This window comes from Oncorhynchus masou, chromosome 5 (assembly GCF_036934945.1).
Source record: "Oncorhynchus masou masou isolate Uvic2021 chromosome 5, UVic_Omas_1.1, whole genome shotgun sequence".
Taxonomy (NCBI): domain Eukaryota; kingdom Metazoa; phylum Chordata; class Actinopteri; order Salmoniformes; family Salmonidae; genus Oncorhynchus; species Oncorhynchus masou.
In genome coordinates, this window is record NC_088216.1 from 69,381,133 (window position 1) to 69,406,770 (window position 25,638).

The 25,638-nt window shown below is 41.4% G+C and overlaps 1 protein-coding gene and 1 long non-coding RNA gene across 3 annotated transcripts; one reads left to right on the forward strand and one right to left on the reverse strand.

Moving 5' to 3' along the window:
- The first annotated feature begins 1,447 nt into the window (after positions 1–1,447).
- LOC135540150 (ras-related protein rab7) lies at positions 1,448–19,373 on the forward strand. Its single transcript, XM_064966575.1, has 6 exons — positions 1,448–1,772; positions 15,172–15,234; positions 15,342–15,468; positions 15,599–15,817; positions 15,910–16,038; positions 18,199–19,373. The coding sequence occupies exons 2-6, from the start codon at positions 15,182–15,184 to the stop codon at positions 18,292–18,294; spliced, it is 624 nt and encodes a 207-aa protein (XP_064822647.1). The 5' UTR covers positions 1,448–1,772; positions 15,172–15,181; the 3' UTR covers positions 18,295–19,373.
- Positions 19,026–23,229, reverse strand: LOC135540151 (uncharacterized). Of its 2 annotated transcripts, none has more exons than XR_010455719.1 (6): positions 21,677–23,229; positions 21,416–21,526; positions 21,097–21,301; positions 20,712–20,859; positions 20,379–20,410; positions 19,026–20,022 (listed from the first exon to the last, which is right to left on the reverse strand). It is a non-coding gene; the product is annotated as an uncharacterized LOC135540151 (long non-coding RNA). The 2 variants fall into 2 exon arrangements; XR_010455720.1 differs by having other exon boundaries at positions 20,241–20,410.
- Between the last annotated feature and the right edge of the window lie 2,409 nt (positions 23,230–25,638).

Genomic DNA, 25,638 nt, shown 5'->3' on the forward strand with positions numbered 1-25,638 from the left:
GCTTTGGTGACAAAACGGATGGCACTGTGATAGACTGCATCCAATTTGTTGAGTAGAGTGTTGGAGGCAATTTTGTTAATGGCATCGCCGAAGGTGAGGATCGGTAGGACGGTCAGTTTTACGAGGGTATGTTTGGCAGCATGAGAGATGGATTCTTTGTTGCGAAATAGGAAGCCAATTCTAGATTTAATTTTGGATTGGAGATGCTTAATTTGAGTCTGGAAGAAGAGTTTACAGTCTAGCCAGACACCTAGGTAATTTGTAGTTGGCCACATATTCTAAGTCAGAACCGTCCAGAGTAGTGATGCTGGACAGGCGGGCAGTGATATGTTGAAGAGCATGCATTTAGTTTTACTTGTATTTAAGAGCAGTTGGGGGCCACGGAAAGAGAGTTGTATGGCATTGATGCTTGTCTGGAGGTTAGTTAAAACAGTGTCCAAAGAAGGGCCAGAGGTATACAGAATGGTGTCATCTGCATAAAGTGCCTGTGAACAGGGAGTGATTAACAATAGCTTGCACTTCTTCAGATATGTAAATAAAAACAATTTTGAAGAAGATGGTGGGGATAGGATTGTGAAGGCAGGTAGAAGGCTTAAATTATGATATCACTTTCCTTAGCATGTCTGTGTCAACCAGGGAAAAATAAATCCATTGTGCCTTTGCGTGGTAGGCTAGGGCACATATCATCAAACCTCTCATCAGATCTTTATTAACTGATAACCATGTTTTTTAAAATGTTTGTTATTAAGCTGTAGTCTGGGCGGCGGGAGGCTTCTATAAGAGTGGCTTCAAAAAAAGCAGCACTACAGTCTGAAGACGGCCATGTAATCAATTTTGAACTCAGTAATGAGGTCAATCACGACCTCATTTGCTAAATACTTGCAAAGTAGCTAAAAAGTACTAAGTAGATTAAAAGCTACCAAAATGCTAACGTTGTCTGTGATGAGATTCAAACATGTAACCTTTGGGTTTCTAGTCATAGGTGTTATACGCCCACACATCCACCACTGCCAACCACCCTCCTTTCATTGTTCTGTTATTAAGAAACCTTTTTCTTATGTAACCATACATAAGGGTGGAAGGTAACCTAGTGGTTAGAGTGTTGGACTAGTAACCGGAAGGTTGTAAGATCAAATCCCTGACCTGAACAAGGCAGTTACCCACTTTTCCTAGACCATCATTGAAAATAAGAATTTGTTCTTAACTGACTTGCCTAGTAAAATAAAAATACCAAATCTGACATATTATACTCATTTGAGTTTCCCGGATTTACGTATACTATGTTAGGTCGAGTGTCTGAGACCAGGCTGACCAAGCACGACTTTGGTCAAACTACCCTGTTTTCTCTAGCTATCCCATTTTCAAATGAGGTGACCCCTAAATTGGGAAACCCTGCTATATACAGTAAAAAGGGCGTGTCTTAGTCAACTTCTGTGATGACGTCAAAGATTGCTGACTCAGAGGATGTTTTGGAGGAAGTGACAAGAGGCTGAAAAGAAAAAGAAATAGGCCCTCTTCAAGTATACCTTTAGGGATTCCTCTTGCTTAATACTTTATCTTACTTTGGAAACACAGGTGGCTTACCTACTAGTATTGAAAGTATATATTGCATATCATTAAAGAGACGTGCGTTCTGACAGCAACGTTACCACACCACTAACGAACGTTAGGTTGTTGGATGGGGGGGCGGGTCGTCTGTTTTTCATCTAGTTAGACGAAAGGCCCATTTGGACATTCCTTAATATTCCTTCCCTGTGTTTGGGTTGATCAAGGTAAGATTTGTATCTGGTATTCTTTTTCTGCACAAATTTTGATAAATGGTTATTTTATGTTTACCAATTTACTTACCTAGCTAACGGGTCGTTTGTCCCCGCAGTGGGCGTTGAGCGCTAGACACTAAAGTCAGATACCTAGCTTCTCGACTCTAATATGAGTGTCACTCATCAGTCATACTAGAACATCTTTGTCAAAATCAGCCCTGTCCAATTAGTTAGCTGTCTAAACAGCCAGTAAGCATCCAAAATCATGTACATAGCTAACTATCCTAAACCATGTACTTAGCTATTTTTCTAAATGCATGGCTCTGTAGTATCTAATTAGCTAGGTGCTAGTTAGTAATGCACCAACTAACGTCACGTTAACGGACTATCTAACCTACTAGGCCCATCAGGGGTAACGCCAACATTATGCCAGCTACTAGTTAGCTAAAGTAACGTTGTTAGAAAACAAACAGACCGTTTAGCCAGAGTTGAGCTAACGGTCATGTTAGCTAACGTTACTCAATTTAGCTAACCTTGTTGATAAAATAACTAACGTTAGTGTTGAATGACGTAATCATTAGCTAACTAGCTAGTATTTTAGCAACTGGTAAACATTTGTTTACGAGCTAACCTTGCTAGCCAAATGTTTCATACTAGCCAGCAAGGGGTGTATTCATTAATCGGAATCAGTTGCAAAAATGTTTCGTCTGTTTCAAAACTCTAGGAAGCAAATGAGGGACCTACCTGGGGTGTATGCATTACGGAAACATTTAGCTGTTTAAGAACCGAACAAAGTAAAACTAGTTTCTCAAGTTTTTATTGTCATGTGCACACGTACAGGGAAACGCCATTCTTGCTTGACTTTTCCCAACCATAAAGTAATCAATTTTTTATTTATCTGTTATTTTACCAGGTAAGTTGACTGAGAACACCTTCTCATTTACAGCAATGATCTGGGGAATAGTTGCAGGGGAGAGGATGACAGATTGTGAATTTAGCAGGGTTAACACCCCTAATCCTACAATAAATGCCATGGGATTTTTAATAACCTCAGAGAGTCAGGACACCCATTTAACGTCCCACCTGAAAGACCGCACCCTACACAGGGCAGTGTTCCCCATCACTGCCCTGGGGCATAGGGATATTTTTTTAGACCAGAGGAAAGAGTGCCTCCTACTGGCCCTCCAACACCACTTCCAGCAGCATCTGGTCTCCCCTCCAGGGACTGACCAGGACCAACCCTGCTTAGCTTCAGAAGCAAGCCAGCAGGGTGGTATGCTGCTGGCAATATCAGTAGTACTACAAAAAAAGTAAAGTAGAACAAAAACACATTAGAGATGAGAACACAAAAAGTATACTGAACAAAAATATAAATGCTACAATTTCAATGATTTTACTGAGTTTAAGTTCATATAAGGAAATCAGTCAATGGAAATTGAGTTTATTTTTATTTTTACAGGGACGTGCACATTAATCAACGTTTCAGTAAAAGTGCCGGTTTTAGCCAGCCGGCTAATTTTCAACCGCAGTCCCTGGGCAGGTTATTACAAACAATTACAATATAGACAATAGCAACATAGAACAAGCAAGACATAGCAACATAGGACAAGCAAGATGTAGCATACAGACAGAGCAACATAGAGCAAAAAGCAGCAAGACAAAATTCATAAAAGCAACAAAGTGTTTCCACACCTCACAAGCTACAAACAACAGACAACATGGAAAGCGGCAACACACAGCTAGGGACCATGTTCACAAATCTGATTGACCTTTAGCCATGTCTTCAAGCATTTTGTGAAAGTGTGATTATGTGGTGCAGTTATGTGTGTCTGATGGCAGTGTATTCCAGACATGGGAAGCTCTCACAGAGAATGCAGATTTACTAAAGGTGCTTTTCCTTAGGGGAACTATACAGTCACCTCTCATGGCAGACCTTGTGGATCTGCTGCCATATGTCTGGGTTTTCTGTTTAACAAAAATATTGAGTGGAGGGGGAGCCAGGCCATTAAGGATCTTGAATACAAGACATGCGTCGGTGTATTGCACAAGATTTTCCCAACTCAAGAGCTCATGCTTTCTAAGGATGTGACAATGATGATGGCTATTGGGCTTCCTATCAAGCACTTTGAGAGCCTGTTTGTAGACAGACTGAATAGGTTTTAATGTTGTACAGCAAGCTTGGGCCCAACTAGTTAAGCAGTATGTTAAGTGGGGGAGTATCATAGAGTTGAAGTACAGTTTTGCTACCTCTGTAGTCAAACAATTTCGTATAAATCGGAAATTAGCTAGGTTGAATTTAGTTATTTGAATTACCTTTTTCACATGCTTTTTAAAAGAGAGGTTGGAATCAAGTATGATGCCAAGGTACTTAAAATCGGATACCACCTGGAGCTTCTCCCCTGACACATAGACATCTGGCTCAGTAGCATCTGTTGCCCTCTTTGTGAAGAACATGCAAACAGTTTTTTTTCACATTGAGATGCAAACACGAGTCACTGAGCCACTTTGTAACCTGGACCATTACATTAGTGAGTTCTTGTGCAGCTTGTTGTTTGCTCTTTGCATGCACATATATCACTGTATCATCTGCATACATTTGAACTTCAGACCCAGTACAGACAGAAGGCAGATCATTAATGTACAGGCTGAACAGGAGGGGCCCCAGTATTGACCGTTGGGGCACGCCCACATCATAGCTACGAGTGGGCGACAGCTCATTGCTCACTCTCACACTGAGTTCTGCCTTCAAGGTATGATTTCATCCATCTCAAGGCATCAGGGGAAAAGTTGAACTTGGACAATTTTGTGATGAGAATCTCATGGTTAACAGTATCAAAAGCCTTCCTTAGGTCCAGAAACACAGCCCAAACAGCACCCCCTATGTCCATCTTGCAGCCAAACTGCATGGAGTGTAATGTGAAGGGGCTGTTGTTGAGGTGGGCAATCAGTTGTTCTGCTACACACTTTTCAACAACCTTTGACACCACAGGTAGTATACTAATGGGCCTGTAGTTACTCACGTCAGCAGGGTCGCCTGATTTAAAGATGGCCGTTATTATGGCCGACTTCCATACCCTTGGAAACACACCGAGACCAGAAATAAATTCATTAGGCCCTTATCTATGGATTTCACATGACTGGGCAGGGGCGCAGTTGTGGGTGGGCCTGGGAGGGCACAGGCCCAACCACTTGGGAGCTAGGTCCAGCCAATCAGAATGAGTTTTTCCCCACAAAAGGGCCTAATCACAGACAGAAATACTCCTCAATGTTATTAGCTGTCCTGGTGGCTGGTCTCAGATCCTGCAGGTGAAGAAGCCAGATGTGGAGGCCCTGGGCTGGCGTGGTTACACATGGACTGAGTTTAAGACTGGTTGGACGTACTGCCAAATTCTCTAAAACAACGTTGGAGGTGGCTTATGGTAGAGAAATTAACATTCAATTAGCTCATAACAGCTCGGGTGACATGCCAATTGGACACTCCTCCAACTTGAGACATCTGTGGCGCTGTGTTGTGACAAAATGGCACATTTTAGAGGGGCCTTTTGTCCACAGCACAAGGTGCACCTGTGGAATGACCATGCTGTTTAATCAGCTTCTTGATATGCCATACCTGTCAGGTGGATGGATTATATTGGCAAATGAGAAATGCTCACTAAGAGGGATGTAAACAAAATTGGAGAGAAATGGACCATTTCTGGTATCTTTAATTTCAGCTTATAAAACATGGGACCAACACTTTACATGTTGCATTTATATTTTTGTTCAGTATAAGTCAGGGTCGGTTCCAATATCATATTTACAATGTGCAGGGATACTGGAGTAGTAGGGTTAGATATGTTTAGGGGTAAGGTAGGCATCAGGATATATGATGAACATTGTAGCAGCAGAGTCTATGATGATTGTATGTGAGTGTCTATTTGACCAATTCAAATAGGTCCCCCCTTTTTTTGTTTGCTTCAGAATCGAGGTAATGAGTACATTCCTGAATTTGTCCAATAGAAAAATATAGTTTTCGTTGCAAAATCCATCCGTTTGGAGTAAACGATTTCCGTTGCAAAACGTTTTGTTACAAGTGTACGGATATAGGAAGGACAAGTGACATCCCGGCAATTTTGAGAAAAAAAAAGTTATAGCGGAGTTGTGCCTGGTCGTCACTAGTTACCACAAAGTCCCCGCCTATTTCTACAATTTATCTTCTTGAAATGTGATTTTCCACCTAACCCTAACCACACCGCTAACTATATGCCTAACCCTTACAATAAATTAAAACCAAAAAGCACATTTTTAGTTTTCACAAGTTTTTATGGTCGATCATTTTGACTTTGTGGTTTTGGTAACTAGTGGAAACCGTTATGCATGTTTTTCACACGTCTGTCTGCCCTCTCATTGGCTAGAATGGTCTCACCTGATCTGGCCTCCTCTCCTTCCATTTTTAAAGTTGTTTATTTTCGTTGTTACTGGCCAATAGTGTCATTGGTCAATATAATGAATAATCTGTGGTGTTGCTTTCTACATGAGAAACCCATGTGACCCACCCGACTCATGAATGTCATGGGTTAGAGATTAAGTATGGAGTCAGTAAGGCCACAGTCAGAATTGCCAAATTGTTAGAAATTAAAAAAGTATATAGTGCTTCATTTAATTGTTCAGACTGAGGTTAGGCCTATTTTGGCACCATGCATGTATCTTCCACCCTCAGAATCTAGAGTGGTCCAATTGATCACTTATGTCGGGGTTCCTGAATGCACGGTCCTGTGATCAAACATAATTTGTCACATGCGCCGAATACAACAGGTGTAGACCTTACTGTGAAATGCTTACCTACAAGCCCTTATCCAACAGTGCAGTTCAAGAAATATAGTTAAGAAAATATTTACTAAATCAACTAAAGTGGGGAAAAATAAAATCCTAAAGGAACACAAGAAAATTATATAACAACAACAAGGCCATATACAGGGGGTACCGATACCGAGTCAATGTGCTGGGGTACAGGTTAGTTGAGGTAACTTGGAAAGTAACTATGCATAGGTAATAAACACCGAGTAGCAGCAGTGTAAAAACAAGGGGGGGGGGGGGGGGTGTCAATGTTAATAGGGTGGCCATTTGATTAATCGTTTAGCAGTCTTATGTCTTTGGGGTAGAAGCTGTTAAGGAGCCTTTTGGTCCTAGACTTGGTGCTCCAGTACCGCTTGCTGTGTGGTAGCAGAGAGAACAGTCTATGACTTGGGTGACTGGAGTCTTTGACAATTTTTGGGGCCTTTTCTTTGACACTGTCTATTATATAGATCCTGGATGTCAGGAAGCTTGGCCCCAGTGATGTACTGGGCCATGCGCACTACCCTCTGTAGCTCCTTATGGTCAGATGCCGAGCAGTTGCCATACCAGGTGGTGATACAACCGGTCAGGATGCTCTCGACGGTGCAGCTGTAGAACTTTTTGAGGATCTGGGACCAATGCCACATCTATTCAGTGTCCTGAGGGGGAAAAGGTGTTGTTGTATCCTCTTCACAACTGTCTTTGTGTGTATGGACTAGGGCTGAGTGATATAGCCAAAATCTCATCCTGATTATAGGTCATTTCATAAAATGATACATATCACAATATAGCACATTTTCTGTAAATTCAATGAATAAATTGTTTCTATAAAATGACCACGTGTAAAGGCTTATTTTTTGTTACATTTTGAATTATACAACTCGCGTTTCTCGAACATGTAAATTGGGGCCATGTCTTTGCAAATGTAAGTCGTAGCGGCAGCAGTTATCTCCTTCCATCTTTGTGATTCTTTGCCATATGGTGTGCTGTGGGCATAAGCCTCTTCAACGTCTGATTTGGGGGTTTGTTTTGAACACTCGACTGTACTTTTGGGTCTCATTCGTAGACTCTCTCCGTACTGTTTCACATGATTCTTGCATAGGCGGTAAAAGAGGTTAGTGGGGTTTGAGCCTGTTGTCAGGACCGGCCTGCGGCATATTTGCAGAGGGCGGTTTTTTGGTCCATGACAGACTTTTCATACCCAAACCACATTCATGCGACCGAAGTGGCCCCTCTTTTAGCTATGAGCTCTGTCTCCATGCTCTGTGTCACGTTCACTCTCCTCCATGTTTGTTTGTGTTGCACATTTCTTTCCACACGGCATGTTCACTTGCTCCACTTCAGCCCCGTCAATGTTAATGGGGTCCTGTTCGGTCCTCCTTTTCCTATAGTCCACGATCAGCTCTTTGTCTTGCTGACATTGAGGGAGATGTGGTGTCCTGGCACCACACTGCTAGGACTCTGACCTCCTCCCTATAGGCTGTCTCATCATTGTCAGTGATCTGGCCTACCACTGCTGTGTCGTCAGCAAACTTAATGATGGTGTTGGAGTCGTGCTTGGCCACACAGTCGTGGGTGAACGGGGAGTACAGGAAGGGACTAAGCACGCACCCCTGAGGGGCGTCAGGGTTGAGAATCAGCATGGCAGATGTGTTGTTGCCTACCCTTACCACCTGGGGGTGGTCCGTCAGGAAGTTCAATCATTGTCCTATATTGACGTTTTGCCTGTTTGATGGTTCATCTGAGGGCATAGCGGGATTTCTTATAAGCGTCTGGATTAGTGTCCCTCTCCTTGAAGCGGCAGCTCTAGCCTTTAGCTCAGTGCGGATGTTGCCTGTAATCCATAGCATCTAGTTGGCAAATGTCCATGCGGGAATAACATTGTTGATGTACTTATTGATGGAAGAGAAAGGGGGATACCTAGTCAGTTGTCCATCTGAAGGTATTCAACTGAAATGTGTCTTCTGCATTTAACCCAACCCCTCTGAATCAGAGGGGTGCAGGGGGCTGTCTTAATTGACATCCACGGTGCCCTGGGAACAGTGGGTCCAACTGCCTTGCTCAGTGTTGTAACTTTAATGTGTTTGAGTTAATGTTTAAGTTTATTCTTTGAACTGTATCTAAAGATATTTCTTTAGATTTATTTGCATATGTAATTTTATTGGGTTGTGTTGAATTACGCTTTTTGACTGCAAGTCCCAGAATGCCTTGCGAGAGGAATGAGTGATAACGCACCAATTATGTGCAGGTGTTTAGTGATTGTAGCTGACTTTCCGACAGCATCTTACCTGCATTGCTCTGTACCAAAACAATTGTTTTTAAATGTAACATGAACCAGTATTCTTACTAAAATAAGCTTTCGTATCAAACCCGACGTCCCGAGTCATTACTTTGAAGTTAGTTAATCTAAAATTTGGTGCCGAAACCCGGAATATGAGCTGCGACGAAGTGGCTGAAATGGCTGAGGAGGAACGGCGGCATGAAGCAGAAAGAATGAGACGAAAGCGGGGTACCATTCGAGTCGCAACAACACGGATTTTGAATCAGATTGACGTGGAAATATCCCAGTCAAATCCGGATACCGTTCACTTGAGTACATTGTTGGAATTGTTATCAGCTAAGGAGGACAGTTTGTTTGAACTCGATCGTGTAATTGAACAGTTAACGCCATTGGACGGATTGGAGGCAGAGATTGCATGCGCGGAGTCAATCACCACCTTCCGGAGACACCTGAAACCGGAGACACCTGAAACCCCACCGCTTCAAGGAATACCTAGGATAGGATAAGTAATCCTTCTCACCACCCCCCCTTAATGATTTAGATGCACTATTGTAAAGTGGCTGTTCCACTGGATGTCAGGTGAATTCACCAATTTGTAAGTCGCTCTGGATAAGAGCGTCTGCTAAATGACTTAAATGTAATGTAAATGTACAAAGAACGCATTATCATGCTGAAGAGCCATGCACAAAGAGTGATAACGAAGAAACAGGACGTCAATCCACCACCAGCCCGGGTGAGTGACACTAACTCAGTAAGGCTACCGAAGTTGATTATTGAGAAATTCTATGGAGATGTCAGTATGTGGCAGGAGTTTTGGAGCCAGTATGAGACTGCTATTCACAACAATGATTCACTGTGTAAAAAAGAGAAGTTTATCTATCTGAAAACATATCTCACTGGACCAGCTGCAAAGGCAGTAGCAGGACTGATGTTAACAGACTGTAACTATGATAATGCAATCACTCTACTCAAGAGCAGATTTGGAAGGAAAGACCTTGTGATTGAGCAGCTTTGACATATGAGCACTAATCTCACACCTGTGAAGAAATCCTCTGATCTAAATGCATTGAGGCAGCAATATGATGAATGTGAAATTCAGATTAGGAGCTTGGAATCACTGGGTGTAGTGTCAGAAACCTATGGAAGCCTACTATGCCCAATCTTACTACAGATGATTCCAGAGGACATAGCTCTTGACTATAGTCATCAGAGGGGAGAAGATGATGAATGGAAAGTGTCTGAGATTATCAGTTTCCTACAGAAAGAGGTTCAGAGCAGGGAGCGAGCGCTACAAATGACAAGATCATACAACCAACAGAAAGAGAGTAAACCATGGAACAAGTCATGCTTCTCCAATGAAATGAAAACAAAAAGACCCAACATGCCCTCTGCTGCAGCACTGCATACAGCCAGCCAGAAGGAACAACAAACGTGTCTATTTTGTGACAGTGCAGACCACAAATCAGAAAACTGCCCTGACTACAATATAGCTACACGCAAAGAGAAACTAAAGAACATGGGAAGATGCTTTGTATGTTTAGGACAGAGACACATAGCAAAATTCTGTAAAGTCAAAGATGTGTCATGTGCAACATGTGGAAGTAGACATCACATTGCGGTGTGTACCAGTAAGAGGAGTGAGGTGCAACCCCCTACTGTTTCTGTAGATGCTGTTGTTTCCTCAGTTATTCCCCATTCAGTGAAGATGAAACCAGATGGACAGAACACTGTGTTGCTACAAACGGCAAAGGCATGGGTAGAAGGCCCATCGGGCAGGAAGATAGGTCGTTGCTTACTAGATGGAGGCAGTCAGAGAAGCTTCATACATGAAAACCTTGTGAAGGGCTTGAAGCTGCCAGTAATCAGACAAGAGGCACTCACTCTTCACACGTTTGGCTCCTCTGCCCCAGCAACGTCCCAACGCAACACAGTGAAAGTCGTCTTGGTGAATGTCTGGGACAAACAGCAGAGAATAGAGAGAGAGGCAATTGAAACCCCACAAGTGTGCACAGCTGTGATGAAGGTTCCTGGTGAACGGATTCAGCATGAGCTCAGTAAAAGGGGACTGCAGCTCGCAGACTTTCCAGGAGATGAAAATGATCCTGAACTCTGTCCTGATAGGAGCAGACTACTACTGGCAGATAGTATCAGGCAGAGTGGAGCGACTGACGGAGACGCTAGTTGCTTTAGAGAGCACCTTTGGATGGTCGGTGCAGGGACCCGTGTCCATGTCAAGTGTCGCCGAGGCAACCTGCATGTTCATCCCACTTGATGAAGACACACTAGTCTCCAAGCAACTGCATGCATTCTGGGAGCTTGAGTCTCTGGGTATTCTAAGCGAGAAAACACAGAACTCAGAGGAAAACGAGGCTCTACAAAGGTTTGAGGAAACAACCACCTTCAAAGATGGGCGATACCATGTGGAGTTGCCATGGAAACGAGAAATGCCAGAACTCCAAGACAACTATAGAATCGCCAAGAAACGGTTTGAAGGTCTGAAGAAAAGACTGAAGAAGGATGTGATGTTGTACAGCAGATACAATGAAGTAGTAGAAGACTACTTACAACAAGATATGGCAGAGGACGTGCCCAAGGACAACGCATCAAGTGCAGACAACGTAAAATACTACTTACCTCACCATGCAGTACTCCGAGAAGATAAGGTGACAACGAAACTGAGAGTGGTGTTTGATGCCTCGTCCCATGAAGATGGCTGTCCATCTCTCAATGACTGTCTACTCACAGGACCGAACCTGAATCCGGATCTGCTCAGCGTTCTGATAAAGTTCAGACTACATGAGATCGCATTCATGGCAGACATCAAGAAAGCTTTCCTGCAGATATCCCTAGCAGAGAGAGACAGAGACGCCGTGAGATTTCTATGGCTCACTGGCCCACCAAGGGGAGAAAATGAAGAGGAGCTGCGTGTGCTGAGGATGAAAAGAGTGGTATTTGGAGCTTCCCCAAGTCCATTTTTGCTGGCAGCTACAATCAGGAAGCACCTGAAACAATATGAAACAGAACAACCAGAAGTTGTAGAGATACTGAGAGAGTCACTCTACGTAGATGACTTCATTGCAAGTTCACGCAATGTTGAAGAGACTTACCTTGTGACAACAACTGCAAAGCGAATGCTGTCGATTGCAGGCATGGACCTCTGCAAATGGATGACCAATTCTCCTGAATTGAAAACAAAATGGGAGGAGAGTACGACAACTGACCACCCGTTGACGTTACAAACACAAGGATTAGTGCTGAAGGTTTTAGGTTTAGTATGGAGGCCGGAAACGGATGACTTTGTGTTTGACCTCAGGCCGTTACTGAGCATTCTAAGGCAAAAGGAAAACACAAAGAGAAGTGTTCTGCAGTCGTCTGCACGTATCTTCGACCCTCTTGGCTTCTTAACTCCCTTCACCATCAGGATCAAGTACATGTTCCAGGAAATGTGGGAGAGGGGACGAAGAATTACCACCTGATCTGACACGAGAATGGCAACAGTGGTGTTCAGAACTAACCCAGTTACACCAGCTCACCATACCAAGGTGGTACAGAACAGACATGCGGCCACAGAATAACCACACCCTGAAACTACACGTGTTCTGTGATGCAAGTGAAAGGGCTTTACAGTGCAGTAGCTAACATGCAAGGTGAGTCACAAGACAGGGAAACAACAAGTCCAGTCGCTTCCAAGTCCAGGGTAGCCCCACCTAAGAAAATGATGCTGCCACGCCTGGAGCTCATGGGAGCTGTGATTGGAGCGAAACTAGCAAACAACTTGATGACCACACTGAAAATGGAAGAAAAACAGATCAAAATGTGGACAGACTCAATCGTGCTGCATTGGATTTGCAGCTCAGCTCAGAAATGGAAACAGTTTGTTGCGAACAGAGTGACGGAGATCCAGTCCTTGACCAATCCAGAGTCATGGTCATATATTGAAGGGAAAACTAATCCAGCTGACCTACCTACAAGAGGACAAACTGTTCGAAACTTGACACAGAGCGAGCTATGGTGGAATGGACCCAGAATTCTGACATCACCCAATCAGTCCGAAGAGACTGATGATAACAAGGTTCCGGAAGAGGTGAATATAGAACTCAAGTCCAGTTGCCAGGTTACTGTACAACTCGCAGCAAACAGCACAGACAGCACTGAACCTGTGTTGGAGCTTGAAAGGTACAGCAAACTGAAAAGAGTGTTCAGAGTCACCGCCTGGATAGAGATTCATAGCCAATGCTCGTACAACCATAAAGATGCAAGGTGAACTGACTGCTGACGAACTGTTCGATGCAGAAAAGTACTGGATTAAGGTAACACAACAACAGTTTCGGACAGGAGATCAAACTACTGAAGGCAGGAAAAATCCTAAACAATGACTGTAAAATCAGAGAACTGAAACCTTTCCTGGACGAACACGAACTGCTCAGTGTAGGAGGAAGACTGCAACAGTCCAACTTCACATTCAGAGAGCAGCACCCATGGGTTCTACCCAATAAGTACAGATACTCAGAAATGCTGATACAGTACCACCATGAGAAGGTGATGCATTCTGGAGCAAGTGACACTCAGCACCCAACGTTAAACAAGCGGGAAATGACACGCAGATGGAAGTACAGGCAGAGACTTGTGACCAGTTTCTGGAACAGTTGGCGAAGAGACTACTTGCTGGATCTAAAGTCAGCACACCGCTGTGACACACCACAGCCCACCCCACTGAAGGCAGGTGACGACGTACTCATTGGAGAAGATAACCTACCCAGACAAACCTGGACACTAGGAAAGATTGAGGGACTGTTTCCAGGCCGAGATGGCTTAGTTAGATCATGTTCAGTTCATACTGCTTCAGGGACTTTGTTGAGGAGACCTATTCAGTTGATATACTGCCTAGAGATCTAGATTAACACAATTGTTCATCGGGGGGAGGATGTTGTAACTTTAATGTGTTTGAGTTAATGTTTAAGTTTATTCTTTGAACTGTATCTAAAGATATTTCTTTAGATTTATTTGCATATGTAATTGTATTGGGTTGTGTTGAATTACGCTTTTTGACTGCAAGTCCCAGAATGCCTTGCGAGAGGAATGAGTGATAACGCACCAATTATGTGCAGGTGTTTAGTGATTGTAGCTGACTTAACGACAGCATCTTACCTGCATTGCTCTGTACCAAAACAATTGTTGTTAAATGTAACGTGAACCAGTATTCTTACTAAAAGAAGCTTTCGTATCAAACCCGACGTCCCGAGTCATTACTTTGAAGTTAGTTAATCTAAAACTCAGGGGCAGAACGACACATTTTTACCTTTACAGCTCGGGATTGAATCCAACAACCTTTCGGTTACTGGCCCAACGCTCTAACCACTAGGCAGCCGGTGAATGAGGTGGTATGCTCCTCAATGGCATTGGATGAATCCTGGAGCATATTCCAGACTGTGTTAGCAAAACAGTCCTGTAGCTTAGCATCCACGTCATCTGACCACTTCTGTATTGAGCGAGTCAATGGTACTTCCTGCTTTAATTGTTGCTTGTAAGCAGGAATCAGGAGGATATAATTATGGTCAGGTTTTATTTGGGGGAGATATGGTTATGCTGTTTTGGTAAGAAAATGTAGGTCAGTGAGAGCAAGGTGTACTATATTGGAGGAGTGGGGGGGGATTTATTCAATGTGTCTTTATGGAAGGACTCTGCACAGAGATGGCCCGCACATGAACAGGAATATTGTATTCCACTCTCTGTGGATCAAGTCTCATAGCTTCCTTCACATGTTGAAACGTTTCTGGTTTACATTAAGTCTACATTCCTCTCCCAAACTCTGTGTCCTGTGAAAGTGAAATTAGAGAAACCTGTTATTGGAGGAGCAGGCAGAGTAAAAACAACAACAAAAGACACCTAGTCTTGTTGTTTATGTAGTTAAACAGTGTCCAGTGAGGCACGCTGTACTTGGTTACATTCCCAGAACTATTCCTGCTCTGAGCTTTCATTGTCTGTCATCCCAATGACTGGATCACTAGCTGTGGACCAAATGTCTAGAGTGAGGTTGAGCTAGCAGCTGGTCAATGTAGTCAATTGCACAAAGGAAGTGTTATAATATTTACACTGCAGTAGTAGTGGTTGTAAGTAGTAGCCTGTGATAATATTGCCTGAGCCATGCTGTCGTAGAACATAAACTGCATCGCTTTTTAACCCGGGGGGGGGGGTTCACAGCAGACACACAGGCAGCATGCTGTGTGTGCCTGTGTTATAGGTTGCTGTTTACCATAATAGCAATGTACATGGTTGGTTCACCTTTCTAATTTAGTGGCCCTTCTCTTTCCTCAGCTGTGGCACAATGACGTCTAGGAAGAAAGTACTACTCAAAGTCATCATTTTGGGAGACTCTGGGTGAGTGTCCTGTCTACCTTGCTAATTACACTTCTCAATGTAAAAGTTTACAAAATATGTTTGTTTACCAATCACTCTGTCATAACTGTTGCTGAATCTCTTGTCAGAGTTGGGAAGACGTCGCTGATGAACCAGTATGTGAATAAGAAGTTCAGTAACCAGTACAAAGCCACAATAGGAGCTGATTTCCTAACGAAAGAAGTGATGGTGGATGACAGACTTGTCACCATGCAGGTACTGGGGAAGGGATACTATCTATTTACTCATCACTTCACAAGTGCCGTGCAGAAGTAGAGGCCAGTGGGTAGGCCTATAATCTATTGTTGTTCCTGAACATGTATCGCCTCCCTGTGCTCTGTCACAGATCTGGGACACTGCAGGGCAGGAGAGGTTCCAGTCTCTGGGTGTAGCGTTCTACCGCGGGGCAGACTGCTGTGTGCTGGTGTTTGACGTGACTGCCCCCAACACCTTTAAGACGCTAGACAGCTGGAGGGACGAGTTCCTTATACAGGCCAGCCCCCGAGATCCCGAGAACTTCCCCTTTGTGGTGCTAGGCAACAAGATTGATTTGGAGAACAGACAGGTGGGTCAAGATGTAGTGTTTGAGACCAGAACATCTCAGGCAGTAGCTTGTGTTCCCCGCAGAGAATGACAGCTGCCCTTTGCATCTGTCAGGTGACGACCAAACGAGCACAGGCGTGGTGTCAGAGCAAGAACAACATCCCCTACTTCGAGACCAGCGCTAAGGAGGCCATCAACGTTGAACAGGCTTTCCAGACTATCGCACGCAATGCTCTTAAACAGGTAGGGGTCAGATGGGAGCTTATAAGAGCTTTGCTGAATGCCATGTGTGTTTTGTGTATTTACAGTAGTGCTGTCTTGATTTCATTGTACAGTGCCTTTCACACCCCTTGACTTTTTCCACGTTTTGTTGTTAGACAGAATTTAAAATGGATTAATTTGAGATTTTGTGCCACTGATCTAAATCAAAATCAAATCAAATTTTATTTGTCACATACACATGGTTAGCAGATGTTAATGCGAGTGTAGCGAAATTCTTGTAGAATGCTTGATCTAGACACAATACCCATCAATGTCAAAGTGAAATTTTGTTTGCAGAAATGTTAAAGTAGAAATGTCTTGAATCAGTAAGTATTCAAGCCATTTGTTAAGGCAAGCCTAAATACTTTCAGAAGGAAAAATATCGCTGTGTACACAAGTTGCACGGACTCACTCTGTGTGCAATAATAGTGGTTAACATGATTTTTGAATGATTACCCCATCTCTATACCCCACACATACACACATACAATTATCTGTAAGGTCCCCCAGTCGGGTAGTGATTTTTCAAGTGCAGAGTCAACCACAAAGACCAGGGAGGTTTTCCAAAGCCTCACAGAGGCAGATGGGTAAAAAATATATAATTTAAAAGCAGTCACGGAATATCCCTTTGAGCATAGTGAAGTTATTAATAATGCTTTGGATGGGGTATCAATACACCCAGTCACTACAAAGATACAGGTGTCCTCCCTAACTCAGTTGCAGGAGAGGAAGGAAACCGCTCAGGGATTTCACCATGAGGCCAATGGTTACTTTAAAACAGTTACATAGTTTAATGTCTGTGATGGGAGAAAACTGAGGATGGATGAACAACATTGTAGTTACTCCACAATACTGACCTAAATGACAGAGTGAAAAGGAAGTCTGTACAGAATAAAAAATATTCCAAAACATGCATTGTGTTTGGGGCAAATCAAACACAACACATCGCTGAGTAAGTACTGTACTACTCTTTATATTTTCAAGCATGATGGCGGCTGCGTCATGTTATGGATATGGTAGTCATCGGCAAGGTCTACTGAGTTTTTAGAGCTAAACACAGGCAAAATCATAGAGGAAAACTTGGTTTCTAACAGACACTGGGAGACATTCACCTTTCAGCAGGACTATAACCTAAAACTCTAGGCCAGGTTGCTTACCAAGATGACATTGAATGTTCCAGAGTGGCCTAGTTACAGTTTTGGCTTAAATCTATGGCAAGACTGGAAAATGTCTGTCTAGCAATGATCACAACCAGCTTGACAGAGCTTTAAGAGTTTAAAAAATAATAATGGGCAAATATTCAGGTGTATAAAGCTCTTAAGATACTTATGCTGTAATCACTGCCAAAGGTGATTCTAACATGTATTGACTAAGGGGTTGAATACTTATCTATTGAAGATATATTATTTATTTATTTTTAATTATTGCCAAGAGTGTGCAAAGCTGTCACCAAGGCAAAGGGTGGCAACTTTGAAGAATCTAAAATAGATTTAACACTTTTGGTTACTACATAATTCCATATGTTATTTCATAGTTTTGATGTCTTCACTATTGTATGTATAAAATAATAAAAAATAAAGAAAAACCTTTTAATGAGGTGTCCAAACATTTGACTGGTACTGTATATATTCCACTTTGACATTAGAGTATTTTGTGTTGATCGTTGAAAAAAAAAAAAGACAACTCCATTTCAATCCCAATTTGTAACATATCAAAATATGAAAGTCTAGGGGTTAAATATCAAAAGAAAAAGTATAAATCATTTCTAATTGCTTATATTAAGCAAACCAGATGGCAAAATTTTGTTTGTCTTTGTTTTTTAAATTTACAGATATCCAGGGGCACACTCCAACACTGACATAATTTACAAAGAAAGCATTTGTGTTTAGTGAGTCTGCCAGATCAGAGGCAATAGGGATGACCAGGGATGTTCTCTTGATAAGTGCATGAATTTGGACCAGTTTCCTGTCAAAATGTAACAAACATTTTGTCAGGGAAAATGTATGGAGTAAAAATTACATTATTGTCTTTAAGAATGTAGTAAAGTAAAAGTTGTAAAATATAAATAGTAATGTATAGATACCCCACAAAACTACTTCAGTAAAAATACTTTAAAGTACTTAACACCATCTTGTCTTTTAGGAGACAGAGGTAGAGTTGTACAATGAGTTTCCTGAACCGATAAGGCTGGACAGGAACGAACGGGCCAAGCCATCAGCGGAGGCCTGCAGCTGCTGAGGACCTAGGAGACCTACAGGGGACAACTGTTTGCCCTGCTACTGTCTTGCCTTGTCTACCCTTTATCCTCCATGCCCCTGTGTGCTCTCCTCTGCCCAATATCATCACTGGCCTTCGTAGATGCAAGCAGAGTTCCGCTCGTAAATTATACTTTACATACACACATACTGGACTCATCCCTGTGTACACATCACACATTTACTCTCAAGATGAGTCCAAACCCAAAGAACACCCAGATGGATATTAGAGCATTTAACAGCATATCTGCTTATTATTTCCCCTAACCTGTCTCAAACACCTTTTTAGATGCCATTGTTTCCATGGCACCAGCCTCATAACATTTTATAAGGGGGGTTAGATGTAGTTCACTCCCAAAGTTCCAGTGGTGAAGGATCAGATTGAGTAATTTATATCAATGGTGTGTGGGGGTTATACCAATGTACTGCCTAAAGATACATGTGTTAATTTGATTGGATGTAAACTAGCAAATCCAACATACAAGTGTGTTGAAGGCATTTTGTTGCACTTTGTTGTCATGTAGACTTATTCAAACCCTATTTGACACCTTATTTTGGAGCCACAATAAACACTTTTTAATTTATTTTTTTAGCTCAAAGCAGAAGAGGCCATATGGATTTTAACTCTGCTCCCCAACTTCCATGATGTCCTCAACTGCCCTACACATTGTTTCTCAATTGGGGAAAAGTCAAGCGGAAAATTATTTTGTCAACATTGAGACAGGGTAGAGAATCAAACCAAGGGAGATATTTCTATTCTGAAAATATATCTCTTTACTATTATTAGCTAGTACCTGTCTTCTTTTTATGCTGTCAACTATTACAAACCTTTGTCAATCGTTTAAGGCAAGGAAACATGTCTTGTCAGTTTCTCTCTCTGCCGATAGCTCAGGTTGGCAAATTATTTAAGTGCTGGATTTTTTTTTTTTTTTTTTTTTTACCGATCAGATCTTTTGTCTGTTCGCATATTATGTTTAGAATTTGAATTGCATCAGAGGACATATGGGGGAAATGTGTTAGCTTTAATCAGGTTAATGAAATGATAAATGCACTTAATCTACATTGTTTGAAAATGTCTTTGTGTTTCAGGTAGTAATAATGGTTATTGAATAAAGAATCTGTGTGTGTTAGTGCAAGTAGAACAGGTAGTTAAAGCACAGTAGGTTACTATCATGGCTCTCATACACACAGCTGTTGAAAGACAGTTTACTCAAATCTGTAGTATACTCTTGGAATACATTGAAATGTGTCATTTTGCATGGGGGCACTCAATTGGTATTTGTATTCAGTCTACTACTTGTACTGAAATATAAAAATTGGTCACTTGTGAAAGTTGACAGAACACGGGACCATCGAAATCTGTCAAAAGTTTAATTACATTATCTTCAACCAACACCAGACATATAAATAATCAAACCATTTGCGCTCTTCCACCTCAAGACAATAAGACATACATTCTTCAGTCTGTTCCCATCTCTTTTCAAAGTCAGTCAATGTTTGTCCCAACCACTCAGTTGGTCCTGGGTTTCTTACTGGGTCCTTGCAGCCACTGTTGGAGAGGCCCTGCAGTCTTCGGCTGCTTCTCAGGCCTGGTTTCTCCTGTGTGGCCCTCCTGTTTGACTTCCCCAGTGTCTGGCTCTTTCCTCTTGGAGGGTGTGCTGCTCTTTAGCCAGCCCATCATCATCTTACTGCCAGCTGAGGGCTTGAGCTCCTGTGGAAGGAAGTGTATATGATGAGGGGAGGCAGGGAGGAAAGTGTAGTATGTTATGGAGCCCATTATGTATTTTTACTCTTCAACATTTTAAATCTAGATATGTTAAGTGTTTAGAAAGGTTGTCTCAGACCAATGATCAGGAGCTATTCAATGATTGGAACACATCAGACATCTCAAATATGGGTATGTAGCTCAGTGAAGTCATGCAGTTATACTTTCTTAGCCTGAGGATCCACTGGCAGCAGGCACTCGGAATTGTTTTTGAGAGTTGTTGACCAGTGAAGAGACTGGGTGAAAGGTCAGTTTGTTTTTGGACTGATGCAGTTTTAGGGCGTCTAATGACTTCTCCTCACCAAAATCCAGCCATCTTCTGACCTCTGTCATCCTGCAACACAAGCAAAATCATTGGTGATTCTACCTCATACAAACTTTCATATATCAAGAACATACTTTACTCAAGAAGAGAGTTAATTTTTTTATTTTACTAGGCAAGTCGGTTAAGAACAAATTCTTATTTTCAATGACGGCCTAGGAACAGTGGGTTAACTGCCTGTTCAGGGGCAGAACGACAGATTTGTACCTTGTCAGCTCGGGGGTTTGAACTTGCAACCTTCCGGTTAATAGTCCAATGCTCTAACCACTAGGCTACCCTGCCGCCCCGAGTAATGTTTTAAACAGACCCATACCGGTCATGGATGCCTTGATGATAGGGGATGTACCCAGAGTGATCACAGTGTAGGTCTAGAGGGAATCTCCACTATGGGGAGTCCATCAGTCAAACAGTCCTGCAATGGTCAGCAACAGCCATCCTCTCCACTCACAGACTCCTTTGTCCTACATAAGGCAGAAATACATAAAATCGGTCAAAAGGCAAAGTTTACATTATTTCATTACTGCAGACAAACAGAAGGATCACAAAATGGGTCAGGATGGAGTCAGTGGGAGAGTGCTAAAGTATTTTTGAGAAGAAAAGGGAAGATGGGAGACCTCATCAGTGTAATCAGACTCAATCATCTTATTCTGAATGTTAGTTTTCTTAGTGATGAAAGGTGCATGTGTGGCTAGGCTCACCTCTTCCAGGTCTACAGAGCCTTCTTCAGACATGCATGTCTGTATCCTCCTTATAGGGTGTCCCCTCATCCTGGTCCTCTGTTTTCATGTGAGCGGGTCCTTGAGTCTGGGGGAAATAGATGAAGGGCTGCTTGTCTTTCTCCTGCTTCCATTCATAAAAGTCGTCAGCCAAGATGAAACAGCGCTGTCCTTTCAGCAGCGGATCCTGAATGAAGTGGTACACAAACATTCACTAATACACGGGGAACCAAGTTTGAGGATGCATGCTGTCCCAGTTGATGAGTTATGTGGATTTCATGTGAAGATGAATCCTACTCACTCTGCACCTTGTAGGACTTCTCTAGGCGGCTCCCGCTGCAACAGTTGTTGGTGCTGTACTGCATCTTGCTTGGGTCATTGCTGCCAACATCCACTCATCCACTGGGGCATTCTGAGGGAAAAGGGGTTGATGCAGACTGTCTTAGTTAATACACACATCTCTCTCTCCAGGCAGGGTGCAAATAAAGCCCCCCCCCCCCCCCCCCCCCAAGAAACATCAGCCCCCTAGCCAGGATCAGTTGAACACCTATACTTTGCATACCTTATCAAAATGTGTTTGGTACAAGGCTGGGCTCAAAGACTGTTGACTCTTGTTGTAGGAAGGTCAGTACGTATCCGAATCCCATTATTTCCACCTCGGTCTCTACTGAGAAGCGCCCTCCGCCTTCAGGATGAATGCAGCCAAAGATTAAGATTAATCTAACCCATGTATTTGTGATGCAGTCCTCCCACACGTCCTCAACCCAGTGTCTGATGAAACAACATGCAGTAATGAAATGCATGCATTGTGTATAGTACCGACAAATGTAACATTTTCCACAATGACTCAAAGGCAGCATTCCAAACACTTAAAAGACACCCTATCCAAACACTTAAAAGACAGCCCTCAAATTAAGTGGACACTTCTGATGATGTTTAATGAAGTCTGACGAGTATACACTTGCAGGGCAAGGGCGGAAGGAATTATTTTTAAATGGAAATTTGTCACTGTTCATCCAGCGATGATTGTGTTTTCAGCCACCGGTAGCTTGTGGGTGCTTTATATGTGCTACAGTCAATTATGATTGCATGTCTATATTAACTATATCATTATTAATATATGCCTACTGTATGAAAGCTAGCAAATTAATTAGCTAAATAAAGTTAGCCTGCCTAGCTGGAACTTCTGAAGAAGGAAAATGTTTAATTAAAAAAAATTCCAAAAGCAAACCAAACAAAAATATTGCTACTTTTATGAGATGTGTTTGTGCCGTCATGTCCAATAGTAGCACAATTTCTAACCTTTTTTAAATTAGTTTACTTGTATGTTTACTTATCCATATTGCCGTTGAGGTCTAAAATTTTGGCTTATTTTTCTTAGCGAATGTGCAATCATCGCGAATTGAATTGTGGGGGTTGTACACTCGTAAACTCGATCAGAAAGAAGGGTTGAGGGGCTTACATTGCGAATAATCCTTGTTTGGCTAATCGTTTGGACCAACGTCCAAAATGGTGAAGGGGATTAGCCCAAGGATATAAAGCGAGGGTAAGTGAACGAGGGTGTCTTTTTTTCTTCTTCAACCAGTCAGAATTTGGGTTTAATACTTTTTATGAAAAAGTTTGATCTTACTGATACATGGAGAGAGGTTTCTGGCCGGCAGATTGTTCACTTGGAGTAACAAAACAGGTTCCAGACAATCCAGAATAGGTTTTTGGCTTATATCCAAATGTATTGATAGTGTGTTACGACACATATTTTTACTATTCCCCTCACAGACCATAGGGCTATTTACATTGATATCAAAATATTTACCCCTGATACGAACCTTGGTAGAGCATCCTACTGGAAGCTAAATAGCTCGTTATTAAATAATCATGTAGTTAAGTTTGAGGTTAAAGATCTGCTCTCACACTTTTGGGAAAGGGCTTGTGAATAAAATCTTATTGCAAGAACTGGGATCTCTTTAAATTTGAAGTGTCCAAATACCTAAGCAAATATGGTAGTAATCTTGTTTAAGACCAGAAAAACTGAGGAGGAAAAGGTGCTCATTAATATAACTTCCCTTTCTCAGAGGTCCCCTGCCGGCCTCTCGGGGGAGGAGAATATGGAACTGAGTGAGTTACAAAATAAACTAGATAATATAGAAACTATATAAATAAACTGGGTAATATATATATATAGATTAAATAAACTGGATGATATATATAGATGAAATAAACTTGATAATATATATAGATTAAATAAACAGGATAATATATTGAGATTAAAAGTAGAAGGAGCCTTTATTAGATCAGGAAGAAATGGATTGAGGAGGGATCCTATTTCTTTAGACTTGAGAAATTTCACTCTACAAATAACACTATCCATAAATTAAACATTGATGGTGTTATTACAGATGACCAAAAATTAAAATGGCTAAATACTGTATACATTTTTACAGAAAATTGTATAGCTCTACGTACTGTCAGGAATCCACAGATATGTTTTTTAACTCACTGAATAATGTTCACTCTATCAGTGATATAGATCCTAAACAGTGTGATGAACCCATCAAAGTTGAAGAGATTATAGAGTCTATCAAACATCTAAAGAACAATAAATCACCAGGTGTTGATGGAAATACATCTGAATTTTACAACTTATTTTCTGAACAAGTAGCTCCCTTCCTATTTGAAGAGTATTAAAAACAATGTTCTCCCTCCTACAATGAGTCAGGGGTTAATAACACTGATACCTAAGCCTAAAAAATAAGTGCTGCTCATCGATAACTGGCGTCCAATTTGTCTTCTTAATAATGACTATAAGATATTAGCCTCACTACTTGCAAAAAGAATTAAAGAAATCCTGGATGCAATCATTGATGAAACACAGTCTGGCTTCATGAGGAACAGACATATGTCTAACAATGTCAGACTAGTATTAGACGTACTTGACTACTCAGACCTAATAACTGAGGATAGCTTCATATTATTTCTAGATTTTTATAACGCATTTGACACAGTAGAGCATCAGTTTCTCTTCCACTCCCTTGAGAGACTTGACTTTGGGGATTTTTTCTGTAAGGCTATTAAGACTCTTTATGCAAATGGTAACAGCTCTATCAAATTGAAATATGGCACCTCGCCTAGATTTGAGTTAAAGAGAGGAATTGTGTGACACCTTCATATTATGGAATTCCAGTAAAATAAGAACTTACATATTTAGGCATAACCATTACAAAGGATCAGAAGTCTAGAGGCTTACTAAATTTTAACCCTCTTATTAAAAAAACCCAGAAGAAGCTAAATCAATGGCTACAGAGGGATTTATCTTTAAAAGGTAGAGTCCTAATAACCAAGGCCGAAGGCATCTCTAGACTAACATATGGCGCTCTATCTTTATATCTTGACTGTAAAATAAGCAAGGAGATAGACCAGATGCTTTTCAACTTTCTGTGGAGAAACCGTACCCACTACATTAGGAAAACTGTTGTAATGAACGCTTATGAGAATGGTGGACTGAATTTTCTGGACTTTACTACTTTAAATAATACTTTTAAGATCAATTGGATAAAACAATTCCTAAGACGACCCACTTCTATCTGGAATGTTATTCCTCATCATGCCTTCTCTACTTTTGGTGGCCTTAACTTCATATTGTTTTGCAATTATAATATTGACAAAGTTCCAGTGAAACTTTCTGCTTTTCATCTGCAGGTTTTCTTGCCATTGTCCTTAATTTATAAACACATTTTTTTCTCCACACGGATATTATATATGGAATAATCGGGAAATATTGTATAAAAATACTTCTTTGTTTTCAGAATATTGGTTCTGAAATAATATCCTATTGGTGAGCCAACTGGTAAATGCAGATGGTCTTTTACTCAGTTATAAAGGATTCTTATCACTTTACAAGGTTCCTGTAACACCTAAAGATTTTGCAATTGTTTTCGATGCCATTCCCTCAGGTGTTGATCTGTTATCCAGGAACGTGTCAAGACCTGACCCTCAGAGCCTACCTTCTGTTGACTCATCAGTAGGAAAGATTTGTTTCTCTTTTGGTCCATTCAACAACAGAGCGATGCGATCCTTGTTTCAGCAGGTTGTATCTATACCTTATGTCATGCCTTATTGGAATGGATTTATTGATAATATCTGTTGGGAAAACGTTTGGATGTTGCCACACACATACCTACTTGTTAACAAAATTAAGGAAGTTTCCTTTAAAATTATTCATAAATATTATCTTGCCAACCACTATATGAAGAAGTTTAAGGAAAACATCAACTCAAATTGCTCCTTTTGTAGTAACCACCCAGAAACGGTGTTGCATCTTTTTGGGCATTGTATTCATGATAGAATACTGTGGCAAGACATCAGTAGGTTTATAATTGAACATATTTATGAAGATTTTATACTATTGCGGAGAGATGTACTGCTTGGATTCTTTACATACAATAGAAATAAGCTGAAACTTAATATATATATATATATATATATATATATATATATATATATATATATATATATATATATATATAT